Source organism: Protopterus annectens, chromosome 8.part1, assembly GCF_019279795.1.
Source record: "Protopterus annectens isolate FY-2018-M chromosome 8.part1, PAN1.0, whole genome shotgun sequence".
NCBI lineage: Eukaryota > Metazoa > Chordata > Ceratodontiformes > Protopteridae > Protopterus > Protopterus annectens.
In genome coordinates, this window is record NC_056742.1 from 543,249,813 (window position 1) to 543,267,510 (window position 17,698).

Consider the following 17,698-nt stretch of genomic DNA (forward strand, 5'->3'; position numbering starts at 1 on the left):
ACACTTCCAACAGCTGGAAAGACCACAAAAGTACCTCACCAAGAGGATTACTGGCCTCAAACATATGTCCTATGCAGCTCGACTGAAAAAACTCTGGCTGTACTTAGTGGCATATCGCTTACTCAGAGGTGATCTCTGCCTGACTTACAAAGCCATGTCCAACTCAGAATTAATGGACATGCTCCACCTAAAGAAATCCAAGTCACTGCGAGTTACGTGCTCTAGTGAGCTAAACTTCACCACAACAATAAATCGAACATGTTGGAAGAATAGATTCCTGTCACAGAGACTCCCCATGCTTTGGAACAAAATTCCAAATTACATCAGGCAGAACCCCTCACTAACATTCTTCAGGAGAAACCTTGATGAGTGGATGAGTAACAGAAAATACACCCCTGGGATCACTTCATTGGCTCTGCTTGACAGAGGATCAGTTAATTAATCAATGGGGCGGCGAAAACCGACTCACTCTGGCTAGGCTTATAAATGCCCTCGGGCAGATAGCCTAGTACTTACCTATGAACCTATGTACATAGAAGGAGAGATAGACAGGAGAGAAAAGAGGGTTTTGTGATGTAATTTATGCGTGTTTGTGATGGAGCTGGGATACAGTGTGGAAATATTATGGTAGTTAGTGAAGTGAGATAGTGTTGTGTGTATTAAAGTTAAGAATAACACTTTATCAGGAGTCCTGAAAGTCAGATACAAATACAAATGACTCCATACCTCTTCTCACCCCACCTCCATCCTGAAACTTAGCGGAGATATTCACCCTAACCCTGGACCACACATCAAATAGCCACCATGGCCAACCCATTACTTTCCAATGCTGCCAGCAGATGTCTCCAATCAGACAATGAAATTGACCTAATTTTTTTCAATATTAACCTCAGAAGCATCTGCATCTCATGATATCCATACATGTCTAGATTCTTACTCCTCAGGTATTCTAATTGCCACTGAAACCTGGCTAAAGCAAGAAATAAGTGGCAACAAAATTATTCCCCAGGTTTCCACATTCTCAGAATGGATAGAAAACTTAAAAGTGCAGGTAGCATTGCTATTATTTAGAAAAAAAACAACAGCTCAGAAATAATCTCAACCCATCTAAATATCCCAAAATTTAATAATGCTGAACTTCTGATTGCCTTCCTCAAAATTAATGAAAATAAATCTATATGTATCTCAGCAGTATACATCCCACCAGACAACAACATTACCACAGCCGAAAATATTCTACACTGGATATCTGACAACATCCCCAGGAAATCTTCATCTTAGGTGATCTGAATATAGACTGGCAATCTATAAACAGCAACAGCCACAAAGACTCTATCTACAGTTTTGGCTTCACCCAACTAATGAGCACGTCCACCAGAACCAACAAAAGCATTAATAGGTAGTCCACACTGCACTGGATATTGACAAACAAACCCCATAATATAAAATCCTCTGTTTGCTTACTAGATATTATAAGTGACCACCTCTCAACCTATGTAGGCAAACAACAACATGGTTCATCCAAACAAACAATCTATAAACAAGTACACAATTTAACCAAATTCGACAGACACATTTATTACAGCCCTCTCCCAATACAACTGAAATGTATTGAGTAATGCCCTTAGATGAAGCAGTTACTCACTTAAATTATTTAGCACCATTTAGGACAAGAAGGGTAAAATCTAACATGGTGCCATGGCTATCAAATGAGATCAAACAGCTAATGTGTAACGAGATAAAGCATGGAAAGAATTGAATAAAAATAAAACACAACATGCCCACCAAAATTTTAAATATCTCAGAAACCATACCAAGATCCTTGTTGAATCTGACAAGAAATCATACTGCAGTAATCTCCAACAAATTTGCCAAAACAACCCCAAGCTTTTGTGGTCCCTTCCAAATAAACTATTACACCCTGGCCATACCACTGCACCCTGTCCTTCTAATTCAAACAGTAAAGGGTCTGTTGTTACTCAGTTCAAGACTCATTTTATCCAGTCAGTCCTGTCACTGAGCAATGACCACCTCAGTTCACCTGTCCACCTTCCATCTGTTCTAGAAACCAACACACTTTTTAGTTTTCAGCCCATCCCAATATCAACCATAAAAAAATTAGTAGCCAAATTAAAAGCAATAACATCAGCTGCTGATAACCTTCCAACTGGCTTCCTCAAAACAGGTATGTAAGCACTAGGCTTCCCTGTCTCCATTCTGATCAACCGGTCAATAACTGAAAACTACGGTCCGGCCATCTGGAAAAAAAAATCCATTATTATACCCCTTCACAAAGGAGGTGCTTCAATAGAATTAACAAATTGCTATCCAATCAACTCTTTTTAAAATACTTGAGAAATACATTCACTGTCAGCTTATAAAAGATATAACCAAATACAACCTCCTCTCCAACACCCAGCATGGTTTCAGGCCCAACTACAGTACTACTACTGCCCTCCTCAGGCCAACCACAGTACTACTACTGCCCTTCTCAGCTTCACCAGCATAGTAAACCAATACAGAATTGAGGGCAGCCTTGACCTTTCCAAAGCATTTGACACAGTATCCCACCAAAATGTCCTCTCTCAACTTGCAATATTAGGTCGCACTTACCTCTCCCTCCCCTGGTTTCACAGGCAACTAAATGGCAATACAACCTTTCAGCATTTCAACCAATTTATGTTGGTGTTCCCCAAGGGTCAATACTTAGCCCCCTTCTATTTAATATTTTCATAAATAAACTTCATACCACTACAACACTTGCCATTCTTGTACAATATGACAACAATCCAACCCTTATCTGCTCTGCCCCATCCATAACAAAATTATAGGAAATCAATCAAAAATCTTTCACTGTGATTGATATATGGCTAAAAATTCTAACATGTTGCTTAATGCCAAAAAAAAAATATATGCTATTTACTCCAACACAACACCTTAACTAGAAACATACATTAATAAAAAATAGAAACCATACGCCAAACTAAACTACTCGTAGTCATAGTAGATGACAACCTCAACTTTGATCACCATATACTTTATTCCATCAGGAAAACTCACCAAAAACATGGCTTCCTCTATAGGGCCAAACACTAACTGACAGATCAAGCAGGGATTACTTTGAAGCAACATACCTCCTTCCTTCTATATTACATACTTCCCCTATAAATACCAACAATGCATACAAAACTAAACTAGCCTCCTGCTACTAAAAATAGCTAAATTTGCAACCAAACAACCTTATAAAACACACCAACACTGCCTTGCATTAAGACAATTAAATTGGTTTGACATACTCACAACTAATCAATGCCTACAACCTATTGTATCTCCAGACAAATGCTCAGCATTACAAATACTCTACTGCACTATTCACCCACTAGAGACCTTCTTTCTAGCAATAAACTGTGTATCAGTAAGACATTCATCATCTCTCTGGCCAACCTGATAGATTCAATGTAGCAATTGCCTTTTATTTATACCGACAACCACTTACTCCTGAAACAAACAAATACTTTATGTGAGAGATGTAGTTATACCATGAAATTGTAGGCAAGACTCTCACATAAGCACAAATTGAATGCCAAACAGGTTGTCTGCACACACACACACACACACACACACACACACACACACACACACACACACACACACACACACACACACACACACACACACACTTCCCATTCTAAATAAGGACATGACACAACCCCGCATATGTGGAGGTACTCACTAGTAATTTACCAAAAGATCAGAGGCCTCTCAAACGGAAGCCACTTACACACATAACAATGCAAAAACAACCACAACACATAAAAACACACATGCCAGTGTCTCAGCAAATCAGCCCATAAGGTGGAACACCACAAAACCTAATGTATTGGTCATAGGTGACTCCGTTCTGAGACACACACACAAATGTTCCCCTCACCAAGTTGGATAAGGAGTGGGCTATGGTTACTGCTTGTCAGGTGACAGGATCCAACAAGTCACTCAAGCACTCAAGTCACTCACCCACAGGTACGAGTGCAACTCCTTCATAGCCCATGTGGGGGTGAATGATTTGAGATGCACCTCAGTGGACTATATGAAGAGAGACATGACTGAGCATTCAGATTATGTGTCACAGGCTGGTATAAACCTAGCCTTAAGCAGCCTTCTACCTTCTTCAGGGATAATGCCACAATACAAACAAAACATTTATTGACTTTTACAATTGGCTTAGCGTCTGGTGTCAGTCCAAGGAGATCCAATATCAGTCAGCCTAGAAGACTTGGCCGACTGGACACTCTGCTTTGCCAGGAATGGTCTGCACCTGTCTCCTCTAGGCTTTCTGATACTGGCAAAGGCATTAGCCACCCCTATTGTGCCTTTTTTAGTCAATGTCAAAATAACCAACCTCCCAACATAATAAAATCCTCTCTAGATAAACTCAAGGTACTGATACTTAATGCTAGGAGTCTAAACAAAAACTGCACTCCCTAGAAGCACTCCTCACTGTAGAAGATGCTGACTTCTGTGCAGTCACTGAGACATGATTTAAAGGCATGGAAAGCACCCCAGCTGTGCAGGGCTTCAATGCCTTCCATACATTCAGACCACAAACGGATTGTGAAAGAACCAAAGGATCAGTACACTTGAGACTGGTCAAACAGTATGACTCTCTTGAGTGACTCCATGTCAAATTAACTATAGGTAAGGCCACCTATCACATCATAGCTACCTATAGGTCTCCCACCATGAAACAAGAAAAGCATACCACATACCTGGACTTACTGGAGTCACTTGAAATACAGCCCAACACCTTACTCAAGGGTGATTTTAATTATGACCACAGACATGCTGGTTCAGAGTTTCTTGGACTTTGTCAATGCAAGTGTTACAGTTAGTCAGCACACCCACAAGAGGCTCAAATGTCTTGAACATAGTACTCACTAAGATGGGAGAGCATTGCACCCCACTATGTGATGTTCTCCCTGGTAAAATCAGACCATAAATCAGTCTCGTTCGATGTAATTATAAGACCAGATACCCCATCAAACTCAAAAGTGCTTAAGAACTTTTCAAAGACAAATTATCTCCTACTAAGTAATGGTATAAGAAGTTTTAAAGTCCCCTCAAATGCAGATAATATGAACTCCTACGCAGAGGTATACTTAAGCAGTTGTATACAATCATCTGTACCTGACCGGATTAAAACCAGGTCAGGTGGAGAATACACCCCATCTAGTTAAAGACTCTTGGGAGTTTTTGGGACAACTGAAGCAGGATATTTGGGATGCAGGTCTTATTTTCCTTATTATAGGAATCAAGGACTTATTTTCTGTACTTCCAAAGGAGGAGGGACAAGAATTATTTGAAGAGACTCAATTCCTATGTTCTGACCTAGCCCACGATCAAAGCACCCTTGTGTGTGAATTTATGGCTATAATTCTGGAAAATTATTTTGTATTCTTCAAGGGAGAATACTTTCATCAGGTAAAAGGTGTGGCAATGGGGGTGGCATGCTCCCCTTTTTATGCCAATACTGTGCTACTTGGGTGGGAGAATAGATATCTCTTTCACTGTCCCTACTGGAATAACGTGAAAATGTATTCTAGATTTTAGATAATATCTTTATTTTTAGATAATATCTTTATTTTTAGATAATATCTTTATTTTATGGAAAGACAGAGTAGAGGACAGCCATGAACTTGTGCAATATTTGGGGAATACCACCCAGTTTTTGGAGTTTACTTTTAAGCATGACAAACTTGGGATCAGTTATTTGGATACTTATATTTCATATTATAATGAAGAATTTAAATCTAGGATTTACCACAAGGATACCTTCTGTAACACATACACTTTAATAATAGTCACCCAAAATAGGTTCATAGGTTCATAGGTAGGTACTGGACTATCTGCCCGAAGGCATATATTAGCCCAGCCATGTTGTTCGGTATTCACCACCCCTTTGGTTAGTTCCCTAGGCCCTTGATCTAGTAACTAGTACCCTTTGCCCCTATCTAGTAGAGCTGTTGGTATGATCCCTGGTGTGAACTTTCTGTTACCCATCCACTCGTCAAGGGTCCTCTTGAAGAGTGATAGTGAGGGGCTCTGTCTTATGTAGATTGGGACCTTGTTCCATAGCAAGGGAAGTCTTTGCAAAGGGAATCTATCCCTCCAGCATGTTCTATTCATTGTTGTGCTGAGGTTTATATCCCTAGAGCGTGTAGCTCGAGTAGATTTGGTTTTGCTAAGATGGAGCATGTTCAACAGTTCTGGGTTGGACATGACTCTGTATGTTAGACAGACATCGCCTCTGAGAAGGCGGTATGCAACAGAGAAAAGCCTTAGTTTTTTCAATCGTGCTGCATAGGGCAACTGTTTGAGGCCAGTAATCCTCTTAGTGAGGTATCTCTGTGGTCTCTCCAGCTGCTGGAGATGCCTGGCCAGGTACATTCCAATTGGTGCATTGTACTCAATAATGGGTCTGATGAGGGAAGAGTAGAGGGGCACCACTACATCCTTAGATCTTGATGCAAACCCTTTCGTGATCAGATGGGTCACATAGAAGGATTTTCTAACCACCTTGGCAACATGGTTATCAAAGGAAAGCTGACTATCTACTTGGGTCCGTAGATCCCTTATTACTTCTTCAGATTTCAGGGGGTTACCTCCTATGTGGTAGTTTGTGGGTACTCTGTTTTTTCCAAAGGGGATTACTACGCATTTTTTAGCATTTAGCTTGAGACCATGACTTTGACACCATGCATCAGTCTCATTAAGGCCCTTCTGGAGGATATCCATGTCGGCCGGAGACTCTACTATAGCACCCAGTTTGCAGTCGTTCGCAAACTTGGTCAGCCACAGCCCTTCAGTGCTTGCCTGTACTTCTGAGAAGTATATGCCAAACAAGAGGGGCCCCAGGACAGAGCCCTGATGCACACCGCTCATTACTGGTCTGGATTCGGACATAGATCCCGCTACTCTTACTTTGTGGGATCTGTCTGAGAGCCAGTTTGTGATCCATCTTGTGACGTAAGGGTTTATGCCCAGGTTGGTGAGTTTATCAATAATACCCGAATGGGGAAAGGTGTCAAATGCTTTAGCAAGGTCAAGGTAAGCCATGTGTACCTCCTTTCCCTTATCTATAGCCTGAGTAACTGTCTCAAAGAAGTCCACCAGGTTCAGGAGGCATAATCTGCCCTTGACAAAGCCGAACTGTGTGGGGTCAAGTGTTTGAAGGTTCCCAATCTCTCCATTTATGAGTTCCATAATGATTCACTCCATTGCCTTACAGATCAGACTGGTCAGGCTTATTGGCCGGTAGTTCCCAGGGCCAGTTGTGGGCCCATCCTTGTGCAGCAGAACCACTGTTGCTGTGCGCCATTCTATGGGCACATATCCTGTCGAGAGGCTGAGACTGAACAGGGTATTCAGATGCGGGGTTAATTCATTTTGGAGCTCGCATATAACACAGCCCGGGACACCATCTGGTCCCATGGAGGCAGTGTTTTTAGCTTTAGATAGAGCCTTATTAACCAACGTATCAGTAATAATTGGAGTTACACAATCCCCTGGAATAGTAATAGGCCCTGCAGGTGGTGAGGGGGGGGAGAAATTTGCACTGAACCTGTCAGCCAAGATGTTGGCAATGTCAGTGGGGTCAGTGTATTTTGTTTAATTTTGTACTAGCTCAGAACAGACCTGAGCGTTGCCATTTAGGTTTTCGATGTGACCATAGAAGGCCTTATGGTTATCCTTGGCAACTTTCTTTTCGAAATTGGCTTTAGTTGACTTGATGAGGGCCCTCAATTTCTTACTAATGCTGATCAGGGAGATTTGGCCTTTTTTTGTATATGTCTCCTCCTATTATTGTATAGTTTGCTTATGGCCGCGGTCCACCAGTCTGGTTTCTTCTTGCTTGAGGAAGGAGTCTTCATTTTATTTGGGATAGCACGGTCCATGCTATCCTGAAGATGTATATAAAATGCCTTGGTATAGGATTCTGCATCCTGGATATCATTATCCTTCTGCAAGGGAATAGTGAAGCTTTCCACTTCTGACGCAAGTAGTTTGAAGTTTGCTTTGGAAAGGTTTTTTATGATGGTTTCTTTGACTGGGGGAGGTGGAGGGGTGAGGATGTCCAGGGTTATCAGTTTGTGGTCTGATCTGACCAGAGAGGGAGTGATAACGGGTGTAGTACAATGGGTGCCCATATTTGTGATGACTAAATCCAATATGTTGTCCCCTCTAGTGGGAGAACATACCAGTTGTTCAAGGGCATTTGAATTTATAAATTCTATGAACCGCTGGGCATAGGAGTTAGAACTTTGGCAGTTCACCCGGTCTATACCAGGGTAGTTGAAATCACCCAAAATTATGGTGTTGGGTAGGAAAAGTGCAAAAAAAGAGTATTGTTAAAGGACAAGCCATATGGGCTACCTATATGACATCGCACCAGGATGAGGTTTATGAGAGGGAGGTATCCCAAGAAGTGGGTGGATCAAATACTGGAAGATGTTTATAAAAAATGGAGAACACAGTATAAGCCCCTACTAGGTATAGGGTTAGATAAGCACCAAAAAATGGGGTTACAGAGTAAAACCAAGTATGCGAGAGCTTGTGTATTACAGCATAACCATCTGGCAGGAGAGATAAAAAAGGTGTTTAAAAAGAATTGCAATATATTCAGAGTTAACCCTATCTATGAAAAAGTAGGTGTAGGGCCGTTATTTATTAACAAAACAGGTGCTAATTTTAAAAAATTATTGGAGACCAAGATATATTCGATAGAAGACTGTTTATGGTACCAAATCCTGTGGAGCCTGTAGCCAGTGTGGATACATTAACAAACAAAGTAATATTATTTTGGAGAACAGATTGAGGAATAAGATGATTTTTAAAAAGGGTAATTGTGCTACTAGTAAGGTTGTTTATTTGGCCCTATGCGTGCCCTCATAAATAGGATCTTTGAACACCTAAATGACATTAAAAATAAAAAGCAGAGTATTGTTTTATATAAGTACTCTTAGGTGTGCAGAGGTTTTATTAAGTTTACATTTGGTATACTGGAGGGTGGTAAATTCAACCCAGTGGGGGGGAGGGACTGGAAAAACATGCTTAGAAAGAAGGAGACAGCGTGGCAATTTAATTTAGCTGCTATGTCCCCCCCGGGATTAAATGATGCAGTCTCCATTTTCCCTACATGAGTGAGCTAATAAAATTTAGATATTGTTGGAACAACAAAATGTAGTATGTATAATAAAAGAAGTTTTTTTAAGGGAATGAAAAAGTCTCCCATGTTTCTCATGTTTTTATAAGCCAAAATTGTTTCAATATACCTTTTTGAAAGTGTGTTTTTTATGAACATTTATAATATTTACAAATTTTTTCACAGCTGTTGTAGCAAATATGGATTTTTTAAGCAGTATTTTTTATACATTTGTTGATGTTTTCATACATTTGGTGATGTTAGTGCAACATAATTTTGTTTAGTTGTGATGTAGATGGAGTATTTACTGCCATTATTCATTTATTGTCATTAATTGGCGGGACAGTGGTTGGTTGTTTAAGATCCTACCCTAAGGGGGGATTTAAATAGGGCTGTTGTGTTGTGTAACTGTATTCTGATGAAGTCGCTAGTTTGTGGGATGAAAGCACTCAATACTCTGTATTTTCATTAAAGGTGGGTTTCTTAATAGCCCTCAGATTGTGCATTTTATTTTTTATCAGTAAAACCAGGTCTTGTCAAAAAAAAAACAAGGGACCCTGGTGGACCCTAATATAAACAGGCTATGCAAGAAAAGAAAGAAGCTGATGTCCAAGGAAAAGAGGGAACTGGCTCAGCAGAGGAAGAAATCTCTCTGTAGCTTAAACAAACAAATTAGAGATCTTGTCAAGTCCAACAAAGCTAACTATGAAAGAAAAATAGCCTCCCTAGCTAACAATATTCACAAGGCATTCTTTAACTATGTCCGAGATCTAAAAGGGAATACCCAGCTGTGTGCTGAACTGGTTGTGGATGGCACCACCCATACTCAACTGGAAGTAATAGCCAACAAGCTAGCTGACAGATTTGGAGCAGACGTCACCCCCCCAGTCCCCTCCACTCATCCCCCAAAGTATACCTGCCACCATTCATCAACCATTTATCTCAGGAGAGAAGGTTATCTTGGCACTCTCCAAGGCCAAAAAACATGGCATCAATGGGACCAGACAACACCCCAGGTTGCCTTTTAAACAACTTAAAGCATGACCTAGCAGACCCACCTGGAACTCTGTTTAACCACAGCCTGCGAAGTGGCTATGTTTCAGCAGAATGAAGGACAACAGTAATCCCTCTGCACAAAGGGGGACCATCAACCCACCCTGGAAATTATAGTCCCATAAGCTTGACTAGCCTCATCTGCAAGGCCATGGAAAGCTTCATTAAGGGTAATCTGCAAACACTGGACCCAACCCAGTTCAGATTTGTTAAAGGTAGATCATGCATGTTAAACATGGTTGACTTCTTCGAGAAAGGCACCAAGGCCCTGGACAAGGGAAAGACAATGCATACTACCTATCTTGACCTAGCCAAGGCATTTAACACAATCTTCCACTCTGGTATTATAAATAAACTCTCCTAATTAGGAATTAATCTCTGCATTACCAGATGGGTAGCCAACTGTCTCACCAACAGAACACATACTGTCAAAGAGGGTGACTTCACCTCTTTCAAAAGACCAGTCACCAGTGGCATTCCACCAGATTCTGTGCTGGGCCCCTCACTGTTTGGAATTTATTCCTCAGAAGTCCAGGCAAACTTGGATGACCTGGGAGCATTCACTGAGTCCCCCAACAATGTTAATATACTGCAGACAGGGTTAAAGCAGTTAACTATTTAGTGCCAAAGTCACACACTAAAGCTAAATGCAAAGAAATGCATTATTATGACCTTTGGAAAAGCTGACATCCCTGCTAATTACATTACAGACAGCACCCACCCAGGTGTAGGCCCAGTGGTACATGATCTGGATACTCAGATTGATAGCAATCTGAACTTTGACCCCCACATATCCACAGTAGTAAGGAATTCCTTCTATGTGGCACATCTTATAAATAAAGGCATCACATCTCGATCTAAGGAAGCTATAATTCCATTATACTCAGCCCTCTTCAGACCAATAATTGAGTACAATGCTCCTTTTTGCATGTATCTCACCAGACACCTGCAACAGTTGGAGAGAACACAGAGGTTTCTCATTAAGAAATTACAGTGTACACAAAACAAGTCTTACGTGGAAAGACTGAAAACTCTGTCACTCTATTCTGTCTCCTACATGTTGCTAAGGGGTGATCTGTGCCTGGCTTACAGGGCAGTCTCTGACCTGACCCTAATGGAAATGCCACACATTCATAAATCAAGCTGCAGGAGGGTCGCTTGCTCCAGGGAGCTTAACCTAGCCTCTGACATGAACGGGTCATGCTGGAGAGATAGATACATCTCCCAGAGACTGCCTCTGGAACAAGCTTCCAGTTCATATGAAACAGAGCCCCTCCCTGGCCCTCTTCAAATAAACCCTAGATCAATGGATGGGTGACTGCAAACTCACTCCTGGGGTGGTGCCCATGTCCCTCCTGGACAGAAGAAGTAGGTATTAACTAGCATAGACCCTCACCTCTGCAAACTTCACTCACCTAAACATTTACAAATGGGGCAACTCAAGATAAATATGGCTAGGCTTTTAAGGTCTCTAGGGCCATTAGCCTAGTAACCTATGAACCTATGAACACTGTTGGTAACTTTCTCTACTCCCATTATGTGTTAAAATTCTAGAATAAAATCCCCACACATTTCATTTAGATAGAAAATGTTAATAGTTTCCAAACTTTACTTAAATAGCACCTATGTCAAAATGGCTCTGTTCTTCCTGCTCACCTGGGTGACTTTACTTAGATTAATTTTCTCCAACTCTTACAGTCACTTTGCTTCCCAGTCTTTTTGCACCTTATTGCTCCCCCTCAAATTTCTGTTATTTCCTAAATTATTCTTGTTCCTCCTCCTTTCACCCCCCCCCCCACAAAACTACAATTCTTCCTCTGTCCATTCATCTTTCTGCTCAGTTCCATAATTCCTCCTTTCACATCTCTCTTATAATCAATTTTTTAAGCTACATTACTACTTGTTTGTCTGTGAATTATTACTATACTCAAAAACACCCCAGTTTGATCATTTCCCTGCAGCCATTTTGCTATAATTACATCGTGTTATTGCATGTTATTTTTCTGTTCAATAATTAGCCAATATATGTCAATGTTGTGCTTGATATTTAGTATTAAAATGCCGTGTTCTTGTAAGAAATATTTAAAAATCATGTAAATGAACTTGTGTACAGATGTTTTACCCTGTAATTATAAATATGCATCATGTGTAACTTAAATGTGGAGCTTGTCTCGCCGGGCCCCTGCTGAAAATGGGTTTTACCCAGTTGGACTTTTCTCGGTCAACAAAGACAAATAAATAAATACTTTTAGATTTGTGTTTTTATCATTTCAGATTATATTTGCAGCAGAAAGGGAATTAATCAATAAATCTATTGATCAGTCAAAATTTACTAAAGTTTTTAAATTTTTCCACTGGTATAATATATGGCATTAAATATAGATATATCAAATAACTGCATAAACATAAATAATTGGAAGAATATCATTATTAAGACACAAACAAATCAAAAACTAACTATCAAGTAAAATATAAAATAATGAGGAATTGTTGGTGGAAATGAGATTTTGCTTGATGGCAAATATACAAGATGTCATGAGACCTTCATCAATGATGTCAATAAATCATAAAAATGTAGTTATTGGCAAGTCCAAGCTGAACCAAAGACAGATAAAGTAAGCATTTTGTTCAGCCAAAGAACTCTGCACAGAGCAAGAAATATACACTTGTATGATATAGAAACAAGCAATAATATGTTTTTTACTTTTGTTTTGTTTCTTGGACTCAAATTAGATCTCTGGCTTTACTCTGGCTTGGCCCTTAAGTGAAACATTCTTGGCTTTTCTTCTACCTGCACTATACAATGCTGTGGAGAGAAAGCGATTTGTGGTCTCTGCTAATTATTTGAATCTTAAGTTTGGCATAATCATGAACTTGACAAATACAGTGGAAAATAAAGAAGATACCATAATGAAATGTTTCAGTCTGTTGGTGTGTTGGATATGTTTTTTGTAGAGCTGTTTTTAAAGCCTCTATCCATTTTCATTAGATAATATTTAGTGTAATAACATTAACTTATGGCATAGAGTTGGGCATTTCAAATCTATCCCAAAAGTAATGCAAGTATGTTTATCTTTGTTACAACTTTGATTAATGCTGAGATACAGTTATGTTTTTATGTGTCTCACCTGGGTTTAAAGCACTGTTTCTCTGCCAGAATAACTTGCTGACCCGAGAAGATTTTACGTAGTTTGAAAGGTTAAGAAAATGTTCATAACATTTTTCTTAGCTTTTTAGAAATTATCGAGTTTCTGTGTTTCTGTAATTGCCTAAGAATGGAACAATGGTAAGAATGTTACATACTGTATTTGTTTACTTATTCTTCTAGAGGAAGGATACGGTGTGCAGCCAGAAACTGATGAAGCAAATGAGGTAGAAACTCCTCAAGTCCAAGAGGAAACCGTGGTCTGGGTGCAGCCAAAACCAGAACCAGAACCCAAACCCAAACCAAAGCCAACAACTCCTAAAAAGGAACCAGTACTTTCAAGCACCAAATACATGAGTGAGTTCTGTTAAATATTTAATGTTTTTTTTTCTTGCTGAGCAGAAGCAAAGAAGCAATTTATTAAACTGGTGAAATGAAACTGGGGGCGGTGTGCAGTAATGAAGGTACAAAGTATATCTTGTATTTGCATCTTCTTGAAGTACTGCAGTTTGAGGATTTCTGTTTGATAGTATTTACTGTGTCATGACTATGCTGGAACTAATGAATGTGCATTAGAATTTACCTTCCCCAAGATAATGTTATAAGGGAGGGTTGCTACTCTTTCTACCAACTGCATCTTGTATCATCTCTAAATGCTGTTTTAGTGTACCCATACAGCCTGTCTACCATTCCAAAGATATCCAACTTAGCAAAGTCAAGACTTATGTAATCTCAGAAAAGTAAGAAATGTGTTTTCAGAAACTGCAAAAGGTAGCCAAGCTTTGTTTAAGCATAGTTTTTGAAAGTTAAAAGACCTATTTTAAGATGAAGCTTGCCATGAAAAAGCCTCACTAAACCATACAATGGGCAACACTCTAAAGATTTGTAAATAATCTTTTAAAACATGCTTAGACAGTTTTCATAGAAGCACAGGAGCAGGGCATTTTTTTTTACTGCTGCTGCTAAAGACCTGCGTTTGACTGTCAGCAAAGACATCAGAGCTGAAGTTGGAGATGAAGTTGGAAATAAAGCTTTTGCCTCCTTTCTTCTCCCTGGAGTGAGCAGAGGGGTTTGTAGTGGGAGTGTTCATTCTGTTAATGAACACCAGTGTGTGCAAACCATACACCATGCCTGCAAACTCTGAATTAATACACATCACTGCGGTAGAGGTGGAAAAGTGAATGTGTTGATAAATGAAATAATAGACTTTAGAAAAGAATGACCTTTTCTTAAGAAATGTGTTGCTAACAGTTACCGTAAGTGCCTCTAAAGCTGCAGTTTTGCATATATCCCAGAAAAAAGCCAACTGTAGCTGGCAAATAAGGAATGTTATACTTTTGTTGGACATTTCATGCTTAGATTTCATAATGTTTATTCTTTTTGTTTGATTTGCAGCTCAAGTCATAAAGTGTGAAACCCGAATGAGAGACAAGTGTAAAGGCACTACATGTAACAGGTATTTATTCCACGTTTTATTTTTGTGTGTACGATTTGCTGCTGTAAGTCCAAAAACAAAATGACAACTTAGAAAAAATTAGTTCACTTCAGCTGAGCCATTAATTGCTGTGTTAATCAATCGTTTCACTGGAGCTTACCTAATACTGATCAGTGTAAGTGCTTCCATGACCCCGGTTTATCCCCTACCCTTTCAACCTCACCGTTTACTCCTGACCTCAGCCTGCACCTTTACAGCTTCCTTATGTCTTCTTGACTCCAATTTATGTCTTAATCGCCAGCTTGAATCATCATTGCGCTAATTCCCTTTTCTTCTGACCTAAGTGAGTCACAATATATGCCCAAAATATATACCATACATCGATGATTTAGTCATTGGTTCATGTCTTCTTTTCCTACAGTTAATTTAAGCGAACACAGTAATTATCGCACCGAACTTTATGTAAATGCTTACATTGTAATGTGTACCTTATTGCATACAAATGTTTTGTACACACTGCTCTTATTGTTGCCTTTGATCAATGCAATCCCTGAAATGGACCCTGGATTTGACTAATTCAACCATTTTAATAAATATGAAGTAAAGAACAGCTAAACACTTCATGATGTGCTGCGTAGATGTCTATGACATCAGACGATACATCTAATTAAGTATTTAGTGCAGTCCTGCTATGATGCATTTGAACTGGAGTAGCCTTTCTTTAATTTATTCATTAGTGTAGCCGTGCTTTTCTGAAACTGATGGCTTCTCACAGCATTTGGTTTGCTCCTTATTTATTCATTTATTCTGTTGTTTTGATGCCTTCCTTTTATAGAGGCCCTATCTCTTTTATATACTGCCTTTGCTACACACAGTAAATGCTGCCTAAAAATATATATAGAGAGAAGTATCTGTATTGGGATGACATTGTTGATGGTGCCTACCCCTATTGGATGGGCATAACTCATTCATGTCAGCTTATGTTTCAGCACGAACAAAAAGAGTTGTGCCACTTTGGTGAAATTAGATATACAATTTTCATTTTTTTTTAGCATAACTACTCACCAACCAATATATGAACCTTAAACCTAACCCTAAAACCATAACCCTAAAACTCTAACAGTAATCCTTAAACCTCAACCCTAACCCTAAAACTCTAACCTTAGCACTAAAACTCTATTCCTAAGGCTAACCTTAAAAATCTGTCTTTAAACTAACTCCTTCTGGAACTACTTTAACCCTATCTCCAAAGCTGTAAACCTATTCCTAATCCTAACATTTAACTAAATTCTAGAACTCTCGTCCTCCTTTCCAATCCGACCCCCAGCCATAACACCCTAACCCTAAAGCTCTAACATTAACTGCGTGGCAGTCTTCTTATGACATAACGTACTGTCATTCTACTTTTATCAGGCATCCTCCCATCCATTATGAGTAATCATGGCTGCCATGGATTGCCCCACATAGAAATCTGAGTGAGTTGGTAAAATAAATTTATACATTGCTTCAGTGGCTGATGCACTAATATATGACTATAAAATAATTTCCAGATTCTTATAGCCTCTGGAAAGTCAAGGAAAGATAATTTATTCTTCTATTGGTATGGACACTACATTTGAGATCTGACTACAACAAACTGAACAAAAACATTACCTTTGCATCTTTACAGGTACAAGTGTCCAGCAAACTGCAAGAATAGCAAAGCCAAAATATTTGGAACTCTTTTTTATGATGCGGTAAGTGCACTGTTAAACACAACTTCACTTATGCATGCATGCAGTTTTTCCAAGAATACAGCTGAATATCTTTATTGCAACCTTTTTTAAATTTATGCAGTTTTATTCTTCTTCCAGTCTTTGAATTCATAGGATACTTTACAAAGGTCTGGCTATTAGCAAGTACAGCGTAAATATACTGACATCGTTATACTGTAAAAAGTGTCTGTGTTTGTTTAATTTTATCCTTCTGTTTGAATACAACTTATTTTTCTCCATTTTGTTTTTCTGTCTTTGGCTTTATGACTTAAGCTTCTAGTTTGTGCAGTAATTTTGTATGTGTCATGCACCTGGGCCAGGTAGTGTATCTTCATACCAACCCACTTACCAGAGTAACAGTGTGTTTGTGTGTGTGTGTGTGTGTGTGTGTGTGTGTGTGTGTGTGTGTGTGTGTGTGTGTGTGTGTATGTGTGTGTGTGTGAGTATGTGTATATGTGAGTGTGTGTGTGTGTGTGTGTGTGTGTGTGTGTGTGTGTGTGTGTGTGTGTGTGTGTGTGTGTGTGTGTGTGTGTGTGTGTGTGTCTGTCTGTCTGTCTGAGACTTGCATTCTCTATGGTACCCAGCATGAGTTAATGAACAAAAGTCAACTAATAGGAAGTATTTTCAGAGACATGACATGCACATTTGAAACAGCAGATTATACTCGTAAGGAACAGAGAAGACAAAACAATCATCTGTAGACTAGGTATCATTAGATGGTTCCAAAACCACCTTTCCATTAGGACCTACTAATTACATATTGGTGCAATGCCCTTTGATAGCGGACACTTTAACTGTGGGGTTCCTAAGTGATGCCTGTTGATACCGGACGCTTTAACTGTGAGGTTCCTAAGTGATGCCCTTTGATACCGGACGCTTTAACTGTGGGGTTCCTAAGTGATGCCCTTTGATACTGGATGCTTTAACTGTGGGGTTCCTAAGTGATGCCCATTGATACCAGACACTTTAACTGTGGGGTTCCTAAGTGATGCCCTTTGATACCGGACACTTTAACTGTGGGGTTCCTAAGTGATGCCCGTTGATACCGGACACTTTAACTGTGGGGTTCCTAAGTGATGCCCATTGATACCGGACACTTTAACTGTGGGGTT

General features: G+C 39.6%; 1 protein-coding gene across 1 annotated transcript in view; it reads left to right on the top strand.

Moving 5' to 3' along the window:
* CRISPLD2 (cysteine rich secretory protein LCCL domain containing 2) overlaps positions 1–17,698 on the top strand; it is a 561,942-nt gene that overhangs the window by 347,294 nt on the left and 196,950 nt on the right. The window contains exons 7-9 of the mRNA XM_044082062.1: positions 13,581–13,754; positions 14,793–14,853; positions 16,502–16,568. Of these exons, the coding sequence (XP_043937997.1) occupies positions 13,581–13,754; positions 14,793–14,853; positions 16,502–16,568 (302 nt within the window). The remainder of the gene's footprint in view (positions 1–13,580; positions 13,755–14,792; positions 14,854–16,501; positions 16,569–17,698) is intronic.